Source organism: Aethalodelphis obliquidens, unplaced genomic scaffold (assembly GCF_003676395.1).
Source record: "Aethalodelphis obliquidens isolate GAN/ISIS:26980383/991018 unplaced genomic scaffold, ASM367639v1 scaffold11, whole genome shotgun sequence".
Lineage (NCBI taxonomy): Eukaryota > Metazoa > Chordata > Mammalia > Artiodactyla > Delphinidae > Aethalodelphis > Aethalodelphis obliquidens.
This window is the reverse complement of record NW_020837955.1, coordinates 18,434,075-18,453,759: the sequence shown is the minus strand read 5'-3', so window position 1 is coordinate 18,453,759 and position 19,685 is coordinate 18,434,075. Positions and strand designations below refer to the sequence as shown.

Below are 19,685 nucleotides of genomic sequence, written 5' to 3'. Positions count from 1 at the left end.
CACACACATATATATATATATATATATGCACTTAAAGAAAATCCAAAACAAACTGCATATGTATGTTTTGGAATAAAAACAGAGCCACTATTTTATAGCTTAAACTCTTCCCCTTAAGGGGATCTGACAATATACCAAACTTCTGTTTCTCAACTGTTTGTTTCGATGTATTTTAAAAACCCAACAGATTTATAATCTTGAATAGCCAAGAAAAATACATGGATTAAAACCCGCCAGTGGTTTGCAGGAGTAACAGAAGAGATTTATCCTTTCTATTAGTAAACTCAGTTCTAAGTGTTCCCTTTGAGTCGTAAAATAACCAAGATGGAAAATTAAACCAAACTGGAACTTGATCTTGGTTTCCATGTCCATCTCCTCAAGTTCATCCAAACCCTTTCTTCCATCCTTTCTGTGATTATCCAAGTGCCGCAAATACAATCCAAACAAACAAACAAAAAAGATAACTGGCTTAAAATTTAACAAGAGTTAACAGGGGAAGGTTAGACATGCAACTATCAGCTGCTTCCACCCCTCCCCTCTTGTTATGGGATTCTGCTCTTTTAAAAGGCTGGTTGCCTTTTTAAGCAGATCGCATTTCGTATCTGCTTCAGAAATGGCAATTTCTTCATTACCAGCTTCATACTAGATATTCAAGTAGCACATTTATTGAACATTTTCTTGGCCTTCCACTGGGTTCTGTACTACTTTCTACTCCTTTAGGAAAGACTCTTATTGAATTTCTCTTGGTTCATAATTTTGCTGCTGCAACTCCTGTTAAGAATCTGGTACCCAGAAGTCATGAAGCTGCCCCTAGAAAAGGGAAGGGCGAAAAAAACAGAATAAAGGAAAATCAGATTATGAATTAATCCTTATAAAACCACTAATCATCAGACAATGTGCTTTGATAATGAAAGTAATAAAGTTTTGATATTATAAATTGCTCTGAAAATTTACAGTAATCAGATTCAAGTTTCACATTTTATAGTCTAAAAATTTTTTAAAAGTATAAATAAGTACAAGATGTTTTCCTCAGTAACACACACATGTGGAGCGACATATTTAAAAAGATTAAGTAAAAAGTTAAGCTGATTTTTAAAATATTTATTTATTTGGCAGTGCCAGGTCTTAGTTGCGGCATGTGGGATCTTTTTTAGTTGCGGCATGCGGGATCTAGTTCCCTGACCAGGGATCAAACCCGGAGCCCCTGCATTGGGAGTGTGGAGTCTTAACCACTGGACCACCAGGGAAGTCCCTGTTAAGCTGATTAATATAAAGTTTTGGTATTAAATTCTTTTCTGTTTTAATGTTACATGAACAAAAACGGCAAGCCTAAAAAAAAGTCTACTGAGATTAAAAACTAAAACAAGAACAACAAAATGTTAACTTAAGATTTCTCAAAGACTTCTCTATCTTATGAAGAACACCAACAGCAAAAGAGCCAAAGTGTCATAACACAGTGAGACTGCTTTTCTTAACTAATCTTCAGTGTTCCTGCTACTTTTATATAAAATATAAGCAACTTCTAGGCCCTATCTAATGAAAGTATGGTCCCCGGATCAGCAGCATTGGCATCAGTCTGAGAACCTGTTAGGAATGCAGAATATCTCAGGCTACACTCCAGATCTACTAAATCAAAATCCGTATTTCAACAAGTTCCTTATTGAAGCCTATGTACATTAAAATTTGAGAAGCAGGGAATTCCCTGGCAGTCCAGCAGTTAGGCCTCTGTGCTTTCACTGCTGAGGGCACAGGTTCAATCCCTGGTCTGGGAACTAAGATCTCACAAGCCACATGGCATGGCCAAATTAAAAATAAATAAATAAAATTTGAGAAGCATTTTCGACAATCCCATATTAGTTGGTTTGTAAATAAGCAGGATGGCAAACTTAATATCAGGTGTTTAAACAATGCTCCTCTTAAGGAAAGTCTCCTTAGATATAACACCAAAACCCTAAGTGACAAAAGAAAAAAAAAGATAAAACCGAACTTCATCATAACGAAAAACTTCTGTTCTACAAATAATATCATCAAAACAATAAAAGACAACATACAGGATGGGAGAAAATATCTGCAAATTATATACCTAATGAGGGACTTATATTTAGAACACATGGAAAATTCTTACAATTAGAAAATTTAAAAATGGGCAAAGGATTTGAACAGACATTTCTTCAAAGAAGCTATATGAGTGGCCAATAAACACATAAAAAGATGCTCAACATCATTAGTTATTAGGGAAATGCAAATTAAAATCACAATGACATTCCATGTCCAACACCCTACTATGACTATATCAAAAAGACAGATAATAACAAGTGTTGGCAAGAACGTGGAGAAATCAGAAACCTCACACATTCTGGTGGGAATGTAAAACAGTGAAGCCACTTTGGAAAACAGTCTGGCAGTTCCTCAAAACATTTAACACAGAATTACTATATGATCCAACAATCCCACTCCCAGGTATATGCCCAAAATGTTTTCATTTGAAATCATACATTTACACCAAAACCTATACACAAATGTTCATGGAAGCATTACTCATAACAGCCAGGAAGTGGAAACAACTCAGATGTCCATTTAATAAGTAGATATATAAAATGTGGTATATCCATAATGAAATATTATTTGGCAATAGAAAGGACATACAACATGCTACAATATGGATTAACTTAACATTATGTTACATAAAAGAAGCCAGTCATAAAAGACTACATCATATATGATTCCATTTGTATGAAATATAAAAAACAGGCAACTCTATACAGACAGAAAGTGGATTAGTGGTTGCCTAGGGCGTGGAGTGGGGACAGGAGTGCAGGTGGTTGGGAATGAGAAGTGACTGCTAATAGGTATGTGATCTCTTTTTGGAGTGACAAAAATGTTCTAAAGTTAGATTGTGGTGATGACTGCACAACTCTGTGCATATACTAAAAAATACTGTACACTTTGGGTGAAATGAATGATATGTGAATTTTATCTTAATAAAGATATTAAGAAAAATACTCCACGAGAAATAACCTCCATTTGATGCAGTGTAACATTTTAAAATGGGGTCAAACACCTTTGGAAATAAATTAATGAATATAACAGCAAACAGAAATTTAAAAACCATACATAAAATATTATACTGGGGTTTTCAGTTCATTTTAGGATACCTAGAAGCAAGTGCTCTGTCATGATTTTTTTTTAACAGTATGAAGAAATAACGTTTAGCAAAACTACTGAGAATAAATGAAACTGTTTAATAAAACGACACCTGAGTAGGTCGACAGTTCTGGATTATTTCCTGCCATTTTCCATGTATCCTGGCAACCAAGTCTTTTACCTTAAAAATATCAAGAAGGGGAAAAGGGATCAGAGCAAAACAATTTAATGCTTGATACAAAAGACCTGATAGCTGTGACAGACCCACACCCAACAACTCAATGTGGTTTCTGTTAAGAAAGAGAGAATAAACTCCTCAACTTCTGGAGGGGCTTTCAAGTCATAGTGATTACTAAGACCTTCCTTCATCACCATATCTAAAATACTGAATGCTTAGGACTCCATTTTCCCATTAGTTACTAACGATCATCCAGAAAAACACACTCCCTGCCTTCAAGACACTTATATTTTCAACTTGCTGTCTTTTGAACACCCAAAAGGGAAGCTGAAGAGTGGCCTTTGTTACAGGACCCAAAGCTTTGGCTGTTCCCTGCCTTCCAAGTTCTATTTGAAAGACTCAAGGCCACAAAAAAAGGGTTGTCATCTGTTCCTTTTCACACTATTACAAGATCCAAAATTCAATGTTAAGCCTCTCTAGGTTTTTGCAAAGTACAGTGGACTCTTGAACAACACGGGGGTTAGTGGTGCCAAGACGCCGCACAGCAGAAAATCATACTGCTCTCTCTGCCTCAAAAACAAAGAAAGTGATAAATGACTTACCCAAGGGCAGGAAGCTAAAATGGTTTGGACAGAATCAGTACTCAAATCCGTGTTGTTCAAAGGTAGACTACACTATGAATCCTCTTCTTTTTTTTTTTAGCAGTACGCGGGCCTCTCTCACTGTTGTGGCCTCTCTCGTTGCAGAGCACAGGCTCCGGATGTGCAGGCTCAGTGGCCATGGCTCACGGGCCTAGCTGCTCCGCGGCATGTGGGATCTTCCCGGACTGGGGCACGAACCCGTGTCCCCTGCATCGGCAGGCGGACTCTCAACCACTGCGCCACCAGGGAAGCCCCTATGAATCCTCTTTAAATACCTGATCTATTCCTGTATTTGGAGGTTTAGCAAGTCTCTGTGTGAAACTCCTACCATATTAGAGATTCTCAGTTAGTTCCTGGACATAATTGCTTGACAAAATGTTTTATTTAATTAAATTAATTTATTTATTTGGTCGTGCCACACAGCATGTGGGATCTTAGTTCCCTGACCAGGGATCGCACCCACGCCCTCCGCAGTGGATGCACAGAGTCTGAACCGCTAGACTGCCTGGGAAGTCCCAACAAAGTATTTTAAACAGGTCAGGAATTTTATAGTTGCTTTAAGTTATTTCAAGGTCTGCTTTTTTCTCCATTTAGAGTTCAGCAGATTCAGTTTCTCTAAAACAAGCACCACCTTTTTCTACCAGAGGCTTGTGGAGAGGCATGCAATTCATCTATTTCAGCAAGACCATCCCCTGAAAGCAACTGCCACAGACCTCTGTGTCATTCTCTGCTCTAAGTAAGAGGAGCCCTGGCACCAGTCTATGCCCAGCCTCTTGGCTTTAAGAAACAAAAACCTTGGGTGGTCCTCCTTAGCATGTCTGTCAGCAGTAGCCACTACCACCAAGTTCTATGGGCCAGTAACTCTAGTTAATGTTCAAAAGAATGTGCTTCTGAAACTACAGTTTCCACTCTAAGGCAAAGAGCTATCCGCTACATGTATTTGAAAATCTGCAATCTGATACAATTTCATTAGCTGCTCATTTTTGTATTTAACTTAAATCTATTTAAATACAGATACTAAATCTAAATGGGAATTGTTGAAATATCTAACCTTTACAGCTAATTAATGTAAAATATAAAGTTACAAAGCTGAAACCTCACATTCAATGACTATCCAAACACAAATGGCAAGAATGGATCGGCTCTACACTACAAAAGCTAAAAGATGATTTAGAATAAAAAAAATCCTTAGAAGAAAAAGTTTCCAGAAAATCCTGTTATGTTTCAGGAAAAATCGTCAAATTGTTTTATTAATACCGAAGTTGCTTTCCTAACTCCATACTCATATATTCAGCTTGTCTTAAAATGTATTTGCTTTGAGATTCCCCCCCTGCTTTACTTTCAATCTAGCTAGAAGTACTTAGTAGAAGTTAATTTGTTATTAAAGGAGAAAGTCATATTTCTAATCTTATATGTTCCTTCTTAAAGAGAGGCTTATACGTATTACTCAAGTATTAACGAAACCAAGGTTAAACAAACAAACAAAAAGCTAACAATAAGAAAAACACACACTTACCTTAGTTCTATAAAACAGTCTTGCATCTTCCCTAATATCACACTTAACATGCTTTTCTAAAGCCCCACAGAGGTGCACAAAGTGTTTCTGTGTAAAACAAATGCAAGGGATGAAAACAACTCTGAAGCATTACAAATTAACAAAGAAAAGATCATGTAGCTAGGACAGCTAGCAATCATTTTAAAAAATCTACCTTAGCAATTTCTGATATTAACTATCCAACATAATAGCAGTCATATCAGTAAAAAGTACTAACTGCCACAACAATAAGACTGTTATAGTTTATTGCTAGTTAATGCATAAAATATACACAAAAATAAAGGTTGTTTTGCTATGTATTAAGGCACATTAATGAAAATTAACCCTAGAATTCAGACTGTGAAGTAGTGCCTAGAAATTTAAGAGTCTTTCCATTAACACATTCTCTAATGAAATATTCAAGTAACAGCTAACCTATTTTTTTCTCTATGAACAAAAGGAGGTTTAGTGGTAGCTCCTCGAAAAATTAAGTGCCCTAAGTTTTAGAAGTGTATAGTCCAAAACAGTCACACTCATATATATATACTAAGGTTGAATATACTAAGGTGAGAATGTAAATGAACATTTTTTGGGAGGGAAATGTGATAACAACCATTTTTAAATAATTAAAATTTGAAATATTTATAACCTTTGATCTAGCATTTCTACTTCTAGGAATTTACCCTACAGAAATGCTTCCAAAGGTTTGTGTTAGCACTGTGTGTAATCACACAGAAAGGAATGTTCATCAATAAACGTTTTGAAATACTACAGTTATGAGATAGACGTGCCAGTAATTTACAGTGGGGGGAAAAAGAAAGACAAGTTGCAAATAATATGAATAACATGACCTCATTAAAATATAATTATGTTAGTATATGCATAAATTATGGAGAAATTTATAGGAGGGCACTGGATTATAAAGTCTTTCACTTTCTACCTTATATGGTTTTATAATAATTGAATTTTAAAGCAATAATCATTGATTGTTTTCTAATCAGAAAAAAATAATTTAAAAATGTAAAGACCATATATAAGAACAGATAGATGACTATGTTAGGTTCCAATCAGGAGAGCAAACAATAGTTCTATGTACACCAGTGTTTATAAAAAGACATGAACCAGTCTTGTGTCCTTCTGATCAGGCCTAAGGAGATACAAAGTTTTAAACAGGGGTTGGATTACCTAAGGTGTGAAACATGAAGAATTAAACAAGAACTTTCCCCAGGAGTATGGAACATGATAGGACACGAAGAATAAAATAATTCGAAATGAAAATCTTAATATGGTGAGATAATTTAGAAATGCATATCTGAAGTAGCCTGACTTACCATCAGTTTAATTTTGAAGGCAAACATAATTTCTAAATAAAAAGGAAGTGGAGTGGGAGTAGAGATGGGAAGAAACCAGCTAAGAGCTAGCCCATTTGGTATCTGGTGATCTTGATATCTTATTAATGTATTACACTACTGCCAAGTTATCACAGTTAAGTCCCACTCCAGTAAACAGAACTAACATGTGTAGACAAATAATTTTTGTCAGTGACATGGCTGCAAGGTTACTATTACTTCTCTCTTTCCAGTGTACACTCGGATTTCTATAGAGAATCCAAAGGTAACTTGATAAAAGTTATTTTATTAAGTTTTCTCCTATATAAAGAATGTTCATTTATTCCATCAATAGTGACACTTATTAAAAACAAAAAACACTAAAAAATACCTACCCGTTGTCCAGAAGAAAAAGAGTGAGAACAACTAACTTCACCGACTAAATGAAGAAGAATGTAGGTCAGGTAATATGCCTGGTAGAGAAATGAATAAAATCAACACCCATGAATTAGCTAGAATACATGTCATCCCAGTTTATACATTAGGAAAGCTGCCTAGGAAGGATTAAGGATTTGCTCAAGTTAACTGAGCTGGTTAGTAAGGAAAAGCCAAGCATTTATCCCAGGTTTCTGATTTCTAACTCAAGTGCATTCCTTTTACCACCTCACGACTGCCCTAGTAAAGGGCTACAAAAAATACTCCCAGTATTAAATTACCAACAACCATCCTTTTACCTCAATCCTCAAGTCAACTGAAGAATTTCATGACAGTAATAAACAAAAATATCATTCACTATATAATTGTGTTTGCTAGAACGTTATCTAGTCTCTAAACCCAGAAACGTCCATGGTTAAGATCATCTTTTGAGATGATCTAGCCGTGGATACCTGCTTTTCAAGTTCCAAATGAAGACTATCATCAATAGTGCCATTTGGTTGTTCAGCCCTTTTCTTCAAGACCATTTTCTTCAACAAATCTGAAGGCTTCATTTGCACAAGATAGCGATGCAAGACTGATATCTATCAAAAGAAAGAGGAGACACTGAATAATTTTTGCCTTCTCTAATTTTGCCCCTTTAGCTTCTTATAGTCCAGTGATATTCACTTAACTTAAAAGTCCCCAATTGACCCACCAAGGTCATGTGACTTTTCTGTACTATTAAACTTCACTGCAATAAAATGAGAGTAAAAAAAAGTCCCCAATTGCTTTAAAGGGATCTTATTTTATTTTTATGGCTGTGCCATGCAGCTTGCAGGATCTTATTTCTTCGTTCAGGGATTGAACCCAGGCCCCAGCAGTGAAAGTGCTAAGCCCTAACCACTGGACCACCAGGGAATTCCCTAAAAGGGATATTAAAGATTTAGTACTTGTAATTGAGGATGAAAACTTAAGGAGGAGACCAAATGGCATTACAATAGAGGTCAAAGGGAGGACTTTCTTTGAGAAATTATTTGAAAGGCAGCAGAGTTGAATCTTCCTCCCTGTGAGTAGCATTATTGAATTCTGAAAAGAATTCTTTTTAAAAATAAATTTATTTATTTATTTATTTATGGCTGCGTTGGGTCTTTGTCGCTGCACATGGGCTTTTCTCTAGTTGCGGCGAGTTGGGGCAACTCTTCGTTGTAGTGCGTGGGGCTTCTCATTGAGGTGGCTTCTCTTGTTGCGGAGCACGGGCTCTAAGCACGCGGGCTTCAGTAGTTGTGAAGCACGGGCTTAGCTGCTCCGCGGCATGTGGGATCTTCCTGGACCAGGGCCTGAACCCGTGTCCCCTGCATTGGTAGGCGGATTCTTAACCACTATGCCACCAGGGAAGTCCAAGAATTCTCTCTTGATGGCAGTAAATATCACTGAAAGGACTGAGAGCTATTTGCTAATTACCCTCGTCACTCAGGTGTGGTCCCCCAAAAAAATCTAAAATGAAATCTATGTCAACTCTACTAATGTAGAAACCAGCTGTCCTTTCAATCTCTCTGTCTCACAGCACCTTGTGCATACTTCCATCACAGTTCTTGCTACACTGTACCACAATGGTTGCTTAATTCTGTTTCGACCACTACATTATATTTTCAAGGTCAGAGTCTCTATCTTATTCATTTTTTTTTTCTTAATCTGTAGGACCTAACGGATTATCTTGTACTGAACTGCAGTTCAAACAAGAACACCACATCTAGATCAGGTTCTGTGTTGAGTTTTCAGATTCAACTATGAATAACCCCATTAGTGTTACTATGCTTGTAAAAAGCCTTCAGGACTTCTCAGAGTGGGGTTTCTATAGGACATGTTTATACACACTCATATACACACTCATACATGATATATTCACTACTGGGCAACCACATTTAAGCTCTATAATTTAAAGACTTTAATATTAAAATAGGTACAAGATGAAATTAATGTTTAACAGTTCTACAATTTCTAATCTTGTGATAAAATTACTAACATTGACAAGGTGAACTAATTAAATAATGTCATATTTATATAGCACATTACGATTTTCCCAGTACTTTTTTTTTTTTTTAATTTATTTTTGGCTGCATTGGGTCTTCATTGCTGCGCGTAGGCTTTCTCTAATTGTGGCAAGCGGGGGCTACTCTTCGTTGTAGTGCGTGGGCTTCTCGTTGCGGTGGCTTCTCTTGCTGCAAAGCACGGGCTCTAGGTGTGCGGGCTTCAGTAGTTGCAGCACACAGACTCAGTAGTCGTGGCACACAGGCTTAGTTGCTCCATGGCATGTGGGATCTTCCTGGACCAGGGCTCAAACCTGTGTCCCTTGCATTGGCAGGCAGATTCTTAACCACTGTGCCACCAGGGAAGCCCTTTCCCAGTACTTTTAATACATTAATTCATCTAATTGTCCACAACCATCCTATGTGGTAGAGGGTGTGATACTGTCTCTATTTCACACATAAAGAAACTGGATCTCATTAGTTAAGTACCATGCTAAAGATTACATGAATAGTATTATGCCTGAGTTAGGATCTATTTTTTTTTTTTTTTTTGCGATACGCGGGCCTCTCACTGTTGTGGCCTCTCCCGTTGCGGAGCACAGGCTCAGCGGCCATGGCTCACGGGCCCAGATCTACCCGGACCGGGGCACGAACCCACGTCCCCTGCATCGGCAGGTGGACTCTCAACCACTGCGCCACCAGGGAAGCCCATAACCTCAGTATTTTTGACGTAGGATCCATCAATTTTCTCTACACGTCACTAGCTCTCCCATTTATTAAAAGAAAACAAAAATGTTATTTATACCTGCAGATTATTCACATTAGGGATATCTTCATGTTTCTCATCCAAAAGCTTTGAAATAATCACTAGGCTGAGGCACTGTCTCAGTTGCCTGGAATTAGAATTTTAAAGTATTTAGAATGTGTTTAATGAATACTGCTTAAGAAGCAAATGAAGTTTGCAAAAAGAAGTTCTTCTAATTCGAAACATAGCTAATGTTTCAAAAGAAGGCTATACAAGAATATAAAAGCTATACTAGAACAGTAAAATTTTCATGTAAAATATTTGTACACAAAGTTAAAGTTGCCTGAAGCTCAGGAAAACCATTAAGAGCCTTTATCTTTGACCCTGATGATTTACTGTTAGAAAATCTATTTTACTGCCGGGATTTCTTTTTTTTTTGCGGAGCACAGGAGGCTCCGGACGTGCAGGCTCAGCGGCCATGGCTCACGGGCCCAGCCGCTCCACGGCATGTGAGATCTTCCCAGACCAGGGCGCAAACCTGCGTCCCCTGCATCAGCAGGCGGACTCTCAACCACTGTGCCACCAGGGAAGCCCTGGGATTTCTTTTTACTAAAGCCAAAAAAAAAAAAAAAAAGCAAACTGATTCATTTTCATGGTATATGCCATCTATATTATCAGATAAGCTAAAATTAAACATCAAGAATATTACAAACTGATCTAAGTATCAGAATCAGGCTGTCAATGCCTTTTCCCACAACTGAATATGAAATGAAATAAAAGACTCTGATTTAACATTCAAGGAATGATTAAAGGAAATAAAGGACCTAAAAGCATTTCATTAATGTAAACATACATTTTTCTTAGTGTTTAATTCTCACTTTTCAATACCTTCCACGTGATGTCCAGTTAGGGACCAGCTGTACCAACCACAGAAGGTTGTGGGGATGACTGGAGAGTTCATTTATGGCCAGACAGAGTTCAGGCACCTGAAAACAAACAGTGAGCAAGATTTTTCAAATAGGTCAGTGGAATCAAATATCTAACAGATCACCCACATCCCTTCTTAATGAAGCATTATTATAAAAAGAGCATTCATTTTTAGAAACAGCATGGAGTACACATATTCAGTGTTTTTTTTTTGCGGTACGTGGGCCTCTCACTGTTGTGGCCTCTCCCGTTGTGGAGCACAGACTCCGGACGCGCAGGCCCAGCGGCCATGGCTCACGGGCCCAGCCGCTCCGCAGCATGTGGGATCCTCCCGGATCGGGGCACGAACCCGTGTCCCCTGCATCGGCAGGCGGACTCCCAACCACTGCGCCACCAGGGAAGCCCCCACATATTCAGTTTTATCTTAAACTCTAGAATAGACTGAATAGATACATTTACCAGAATTTCATTTGGCTTTTGTGTTTTGTGCTACATCATATCTATCTGTATTTAAACAGTCCTTCGAAGAATAAAGTCTAAGTACACATACCAGTTTCCAAAGGTATATAATGAGAGTTGCACAAGATAATACATGTTCCTGATTTGGGATTTCTTGAATTTTAGGAATCAACTATTCCAGTATTTAAAGTCTAACAGAACTGCTTCAAAATAATCCCTGAGTAGGGAAGGGAAGTATGGGATGAGGGTAAGAGATGAGATAAGATTGATTATGTCTTGATAATTGTTGAAGTTGGGTGATAAGTATTTAGGGGTTCATTAAACTCTTCTCTCTACTTTTGCATGTTTGACATTTTCCACCAAAAAAGGCTGAAAAATATAATTTAAAAAAACCTAACAAAAACTATACATGTTTACCACCAATGGCTGCAGAAATTCAACTCAACTTCTTGCTGTTATGTATGATTCACTCTATCATTTCATTTAGGTCTCTGTTCAAAGGTCACTTCAGAAAGGGCTTCCTTAACTGCCTCATATGAAATAGTAGAGCATCCCTGCCTTGTCCTGCTTTATTGTAATTTGTAGCACTTATTACAACTTAACGTGATATTATAATCTACATTTACATTGTTTATAACCTAACCCTTTGACTAGAATAGAAGTGCTGGGAGAGCAAGGGCTTTGTCTTCTTCACAGCTTTATCTCTAGCACCTGCATTAATGCTCGGCCCACAGTAAATCCCCAGTAAACATAACACATTTTTTGTGGAATGAATTAACTGCAGTTTTAGAAAAGATTCAGTTTCATGAATTTAAATACAGTGCCAACACAGATAGTCGTTTCTTCAGTTTATTTTTCATCTGCTGAGCACCTTAACTGAGGTTACAAACTTTCAATTCTGCATGCACTATGAAAGTCAAATTGTGATGCTATACAAAAAACAATATTAAAATTTTAAGTAATGTTACCTTTGTATTCCAATCTCTGATGTTTTTCATCAGGTTTATCAGGAGGCTTTGAAAGTCTACTAGAGGAATCTGTTTCAGTTGTTTTTCCAGACTCATTTTAAACAACATTAAAATCAGTAACATTATTTCACAATCCTGGTAACCTTCCGGATGTATAGATGTACACAAGCCTAGAAACTTTGACACATATCAGAGACAAAACAACTTAAGGAGATATATTTTGCTTGAAGAGTTTAATTATAAAAACTTTTTAACAAAAAATGCAAAAGAGAACTATATAGAAATTGAAACATCAGTTGTCTAGGAAGAAGGCAAGAAATACTCATGTTAATAGTTGACTTGATAAGTATCTTCTTCCCCATTTTTAATTTTCAAAATTTTCTTAACAGTTCAATATCATTGATTTGATTCAGCCACTAAAAATGTTTTAACACTGTTATTAATTCTTGGTCACTAAGTTATACTGTAAGTTACAATTTTTTTCTTCATATATTCTAATTCTAAAAAATTACTGGTTTCAAAACTACTAGTAGCAAAAAGCTTCTTGGTAAAGGTATTCCTAGAACTATTTTAATCACATAACTCTGATTCAAAGTTCCCTTTCGTTCCTAATATTAAAACAAAAATAAGGGACTTCCCTGGTTTGTGTCAGGGTTAGTGGTCCAGTGGTTAAGACTCCACGCAGGGAACTAAGATCCCGCATGCCGCACAGTGCGGCCAAAAAACAAAACAATAAATAAATAAATAAAACAGCAAAAACAACCTTTAATATGAACATTATTGCTAAGAAATTTCAGAGACTAGAAATCCCATGGTAAAACACTAGTGAATTTTTTTTTTTTTTTAATTTGGCTGTGCTGGGTCTTAGTTGTGGCACACGGGATCTTCGTTGCTGTGTGCGGGATCTTCAATGCGTCCTGAGGGGATCCAGTTCCCTAAGATCGAACCTGGGCCCCCTGCATTGGGAGCGTGGAGTCTTAACCACTGGACCACCAAGGAAGTCCCTGATTTTGTTTTAAAACCATTAAGCAAAAAACTAAGTGGTTCCAGCTCTGTGCTAAAGACATACAAAAAAGAGTTTTCTCCTACCTTGACCACATTTAAAATGTTGGTTTCAGGGAGAGATGAAAATATTGGCTTACAAGAAGAATCTTCACTTCCTTTCACCCCCAGTGTCATCTGTGTTTCAGAACTATGGAAGAGTGAATAAAAACAATGTGAAATTATGCACAAAACTGTGAGAAGTACTGAACAACAAAAGTTTTACTGAGGTATAGTTTACATACAATAAAAGGAATACACACATTTAAAATTTTGATGATATGTATACTAGTGTAACCACCATCCAAATCAAGAAACAGAACATTTCTATAATACCTCAAAAGTCCCTTCATGTCAGATCCGAGTCAATCGGCTATCTCCACTCCAGGTAAATTTGATTTCTATTTCTATGCATTAGTTTTCCCTTGAACAGCTACTTTTTTTTTTTTTTTTAAGGTAAGAAGTGGATTTATTTAGAGAGAAACACACTCCACAGACAGAGTGGGGGCCATCTCAGAAGGTGAGAAAGGCCAAACAGCTACTTTTTATGAGGCGTTCTCTCTGTTGCTCTTGGTGTCAGAGAGCTATGTAGAAGGTGGCTCTGACTACAAAGAACTCATAATATTTAAAGGCCTCATAAGTGGCCCAACAAAACTTCCACAGCAATATAAACAATTCTAAGCACCCCAATTTTGGTTGAGGAATCAGTGAAGGTTCATGGAAGAGGAGACACATGAATTTGGCCTTCAAAACATAGATAATATTTTCTTGTTTTATTTTTTTTTGAATAAATAACCCTTTCATATGGTTAAAAAAAAAAAGTTAAAAGAAATTAAGGCACAGTGTGCTGAAGAGAATTGTCCTCCCAGTCTAGGCCTTCAGCCACTCATTTCCCCTCCTCACAGACAATCAGTACTAGTTTTAGTCCTTCCTCCCACAGGCATTTTATATACATATAAATAAATATGAATACACTCCCCACTGCTTTAATACAAATGGTAGCATACTATACACTCTGTTGTGCACCTCTCTTTCTTCATTTAATATGTCTTAGAGATACTCCTATAACTACATGGGAAGAACTTTATTTTTTAAAATATCTGCTCAGTAGTCCTGTGTCCATTCCTAGCTATACAACCTCAGGCAAGTTACTTAATCTTTCTGTGCCTCACTCACCTGTAAATGGGAATGAAAAAACTATCTAGTAGTTGTAGTGACTATTAAATGAAGTACTCTACATTAAGCCCCCAGAACCATGTCTGGCACATAGTAAACAATATGTAATGTTCGTAATTCTACTCTTATAAACAGTGCTTCAACAAGTGAGACAGATAATTTTGGTGAGCAGACACTGAGGATGGAGGTGAGGGACTAGCATGAGGAAGATCCCATGCAGCAATGGCTAATGTGGAGGAACAGCAACAGAATCAATTTGGTTAGAACAACAGGGTGAACAAAACAGAAAACAGGTCAGAGTCAACTGTAGAGTCTTAAATACAGGTGTAAAGGTTTACTAGCGGAGAAAAAAGCTTTCATAAAAGGAATCCTGTAACAATGAAAGGAATAAATATCTTGGAGGTGGAAAGCCCCCACGGAAAAGGAGATTTTTGCCAGGCTAGGCATGAAACGAGGATCTGAGTTAGACTGACACCGGGAATGAAAAGGCAAGAATAGTTGTGAGATAGGTAGAGGAAGAGGAACACAGGGATGTGACAACTGATGGAATACAGACTAGAAAGAGGTTAGGACTAGGTCTGTATTTCCTGCAGAATAATGGTAAAGAAAAGAACTGTCCTAGTATCCTTTAACATCTTACTCTCCCCACCTGAATATTTACTCTAACAACCTTTAAACATTTTTCACTCCAAACCTCCCATTTGGATAGCAACTTGCTACTGTGAACATGCACATATATACCAGCAAAAATGGATAAGCTGCATGTGAGTCCTAGTGAGAAGAGTCAGTTGTGATATTTCAACAGAATTCACTCTCGTGCTCATGTTGTTTAAACAGGTATTTGATTATGTTTCGCTGATTCCTTCACCAGCTTACTCTTGCTTACCTGTGTTCATCTTTGCCTACCACTACACAGCAATGGTGGTGACTTACAGCCACCATATCCCGGCTCCCAAACCTGACTGAGGCAACTCTTCAGTTGGTTAATAATCAATCAAAAAAACAATTTTGCTAAATATTATTTGCATTTATTATGTCTTAATGAAATAATTATATATCTTTATTTCACTATTTCCACTACAGTACCTGTTCACTACAGTGAAGAAAGGAAAACAAATCTGTTGCATACAACATAAAAATTCACCACACACTATTCAGTTCATTAAATGTTAAATAATAAAATAGTATTTTAACTTTCTAAATATAGGTATTTGAGTATTTTGGTCATGTTTGGGGTTTTTGAACGGTCTGAGAAAGCATTATTTTTCCTATTTAAATGGAATAGGATGGATGATGGACTACACTCTTTATGTGAAAATTTGCTATCCAACATATTTTCAGATACAGGTTATATCTGAGCAACAAGGAGGGATCCTGTATGGGGTGGAAAGAAATGGAGAGATGAAGAGTTTGGTTCTGGATATACCAAGTAACAAAAATTTGCTTTTTTTTTTTGAAAAAGTGAAGATGAGAATATTCTCATAAAGTTTAAGAACTGTTTTAATTTTTCTTTTTCTGCCTATTTCCTTTGCCCATTTTTCTAATAGGTTATTGATCTTTTTATTAATTTGAAATTAAGCCTTTGTTTGTGACCAGAGTTCCATTCTTATATAGTTGACCCTATTTTGCCCTTTTTTTTGTATGTATGTATATATGTATTTATTTTTGGCTGTGTTGGGTCCTCATTGCGGTGCATGGGCTTCTTACTGCGGTGGCTTCTCTTTGTTGTGGAGCAAGGGCTCTAGGTGCATGGGCTTCAGTAGTTGTGACATGCGGGCTCAGCAGTTGTGGCTCACGGGCTCTAGGAGTGCAGGCTCAGTAGTTGTGGTGCACGGGCTTGGCTGCTCCGTGTCATGTGGGATCTGCCCAGACCAGGGATCGAACCCGTGTCCCCTGCATTGGCAGGCGGATTCTCAACCACTGTGCCACGAGGGAAGTCCCTACACTTGACCCTTAAACAATGCAGGGGTCGGGGCACCCACTTGCCGCAAAGTCAAAATCCTCGTATAAAGTATAGTTGGCCCTGGACTTATTTTGTTCCACTGATGGAGCTATGAATATCTATCTGCATTTGTCCCACGTTATTATCTGCTAAGGTCAGTCCCACCTCATAACTCTTCTTTCTCAAAACTTTCCTGGGTATTTTTTCTATATGGCTTTAGAATCACTTGTACAGTCCCAACTCCCCTCGTCCCCACAAAAATCTGACTGGCATTTCTTTATTTTATTTTAATTTTATTGGAGTATAGTTGATTTACAATGTTGTGTTAGTTTCATTTCTTATTAGGATCTCATCAAGTTCACAGTTTACCTCAGGGGTAGCTCTAATGTATTTATGATGCTGAATTTTCCTATCTGGTCTTCTTTTTTGTCTCTTAGTAATGTTTTTACACACACACACACACACACACACACACACACACACACACACACACACTTCTATTTAAGTTTATTCCAAGGTATTTAATATATTTTTCTTACTATTGCAAATGAAGTGTATCTTTTAACTAGCTACAGTTCATATACCTTAAGGTTACTAATTTCTCTTTATTAACATTGTACCCTGGCATCCATACCAAATTCTCTTACTGGTTTGCCATAGCTTTTCAGTTGATTCCTAGGCTTCTATGTATACATTAAATCACTTTTTCTGCAAATAATGAATCTTTCACCAACTAATTTCCTATCTTTATATCTCTTTTTTTTTCTTGTCTAATTGTTTTGGCCAGTAGCTCCAAAATAATGGTAAACAACAATAGGCAGTCTTATTTAAAAAAATTTTTTTTAATTTAAAAAATGTCCCCATTTCTTCCCTGTTAAACATGCTGATGGCATTTAGATTAAGTTAGATGTTAAGAATATATCTAATTCAAGATCCGTTTCAACTTTAAGTTTTAAAAAAAATCAAGCATGAATACTGAATTTATCAAATGAATATTAACTGTTTATATATAAATTGTTTAAAAGACAATTTTTGGAGTTAATTATGAAAAGGACACTTACACTAGGTCATCTTCATTAAAGTCTGGCTGAAGATTCTCCAGAGGGAACAAAGATTTAAAATCAATTCCCATATTGAAAAACACAGCAGCTATATCAGACAATGATGGGATCCAAGGCCAAACTGGTGAATCACTGAAGGTATCTAGTTAACAGAAGAAAATATTTTATCCCAAATCCTGGGTTCACAAACCCATAGTTGCAAGATGACAGTCTGCACATGAAACATGGATTATTACTATGATTTTATAGAAATGGCAGCTGGTAATGATATGTTAACCATATAGTTATTTAGAATGATCATATAGGAATTACAGATTTTCAAATAAATGTGAAGGAAATGACATTTATGAACAAAATATCTGCAAGTGATGGATAAAAGGGTGTAACTCAGGAGGAACATTTTCAGAAGACTGGAAAATAACAACAGTGAAAAACCAACTACTGCTAACACAAAGATTTTACCATGTTCAGTGCCTATATAGTCCCAAGCCTTAAAACAAGTGAAAAAGGTAAATCACAATGCTTGTTTCATTATAAGGGATCTCACAGGTAAGAATGCAAGTGTCATAGTTTTGCAGTGGATACTTTCAATCTTCTCAGTGCATAATCAGTACAATACTGTTGCTCACCAAAAAGCCATGAAAGTTAATTGGCTAAATAAACTTGCAACTATTTCCACTTATTCAGCACAGTAAGCTATGTCTTGGTAAAAACTAGGTAAGGGATGCCACTTGCAAGATCTTATACCCTTTTTCTCAATGCAACTAGAAAAATGCACTCATTTTTTATTGGAGTTTCATTTCATTATTAAAGTCTTTATATTACAAAAATAATTTTTTATTCTATATGTCCAAATATCCTAATTGTTTAGTAATACAAAAGAGTTCATGTACAAAGCAACCAATAATTCACACTGTTAATCTCAATAAATTTATCTACTCACCATTTCTTATTGTTATTTCCATTAATGTACTTAAAATCTGCACAGACACAATACAGTCTGTATGAACTGACATCATCTGCCAAAGTAGATAAATGATAGAGTATTAAGAGAGAAGAAAGAGCAAAGAGGCTCAGAGAGATGAACATACTCCACCCAACATAATACATGAGTTGGAATTTAAATCCAGGTCTGATTTGTAAGTCAGAGCCCTTTCCATTCTAATATGCTGATTTTTCTTTTTTACAACTTTCATCTACAATTAGATAAATATAACTTTAAAAACTATCAAAAATACCTTTCTAGTTCATATTATGCCATGAAACCCAAAGACCATAAAGGAGAAGGCTACTAAATTGATCACATCACAGGCAAAAATCAAACCACAAACTAGTAAAAATATTTGAAAAGATACAAATATACAAATTAATAGACCAATGTATATTTTTAAGAGCTATTCAGTATCACTAGTAATCAAAGAAATGCAAAGAAAAATGACATGATATCATCAGCTGACTTCAAGACTGGTAAAGATTAAGAGTTTTCATAATACCCAGTTTTCACAAGAGTACTAGGAAAGAGGGAGTATGTCCAGTATGAGTGTAATTTGGTAAAAACTGTAAAGTCATTTGGTAATGTTTATGCAAAATCATTGTCCTTACACTTTGATCTACTCAGCCTTTTTTTTTTTTTTTGCGGTACGCGGGCCTCTCACTGTTGTGGCCTCTCACGTTGCCGAGCACAGGCTCCAGACGCGCAGGTTCAGCGGCCATGGCTCACAGGCCCAGCCGCTCCGCAGCATGTGGGATCTTCCCAGACTGGGGCACGAACCCGTGTCCCCTGCATCAGCAGGCAGACTCTCAACCACTGTGCCACCAGGGAAGCCCTACTCAGCCTTTTTAACGTACAGGAATTTATATACAGAAGCATATAATGAATGTAATTTTACAAGACAACTTTTTGGGAACAAAATCTCAAGTTTAAAAGACGTTAAAAAATCATAACATATTGAAAGTTATTTTAAAGTGGTTTTATAGAGAAAAACATGGTGTATTTCTATTTCTCTTTTGTTGTGAAACCATGGATTATGATTATAATAAATTTAAATCTAAAATATAAGGGTGAACAGCCCAAACTCTGGTTTCAATCAGGCATAT

At 36.7% G+C, this 19,685-nt stretch overlaps 1 protein-coding gene across 4 annotated transcripts in view; it reads right to left on the bottom strand.

The window, feature by feature from the left end:
- Positions 1–709: 709 nt before the first annotated feature.
- The window catches only part of SLF2 (SMC5/6 complex localization factor 2), a 39,117-nt gene continuing 20,141 nt past the window's right edge, over positions 710–19,685 (bottom strand). For all 4 annotated transcript variants that reach the window (XM_027112325.1, XM_027112326.1, XM_027112327.1 and 1 more), the window contains 11 exons: positions 18,532–18,607; positions 17,589–17,730; positions 13,458–13,560; positions 12,369–12,545; positions 10,903–11,000; positions 10,075–10,162; positions 7,713–7,844; positions 7,221–7,298; positions 5,480–5,566; positions 3,257–3,325; positions 710–810 (listed from right to left, as the gene is read on the bottom strand). In XM_027112325.1, coding sequence (XP_026968126.1) covers positions 775–810; positions 3,257–3,325; positions 5,480–5,566; positions 7,221–7,298; positions 7,713–7,844; positions 10,075–10,162; positions 10,903–11,000; positions 12,369–12,545; positions 13,458–13,560; positions 17,589–17,730; positions 18,532–18,607 — 1,086 coding nt within the window. In that variant the 3' untranslated portion in view covers positions 710–774. The remainder of the gene's footprint in view (positions 811–3,256; positions 3,326–5,479; positions 5,567–7,220; positions 7,299–7,712; positions 7,845–10,074; positions 10,163–10,902; positions 11,001–12,368; positions 12,546–13,457; positions 13,561–17,588; positions 17,731–18,531; positions 18,608–19,685) is intronic.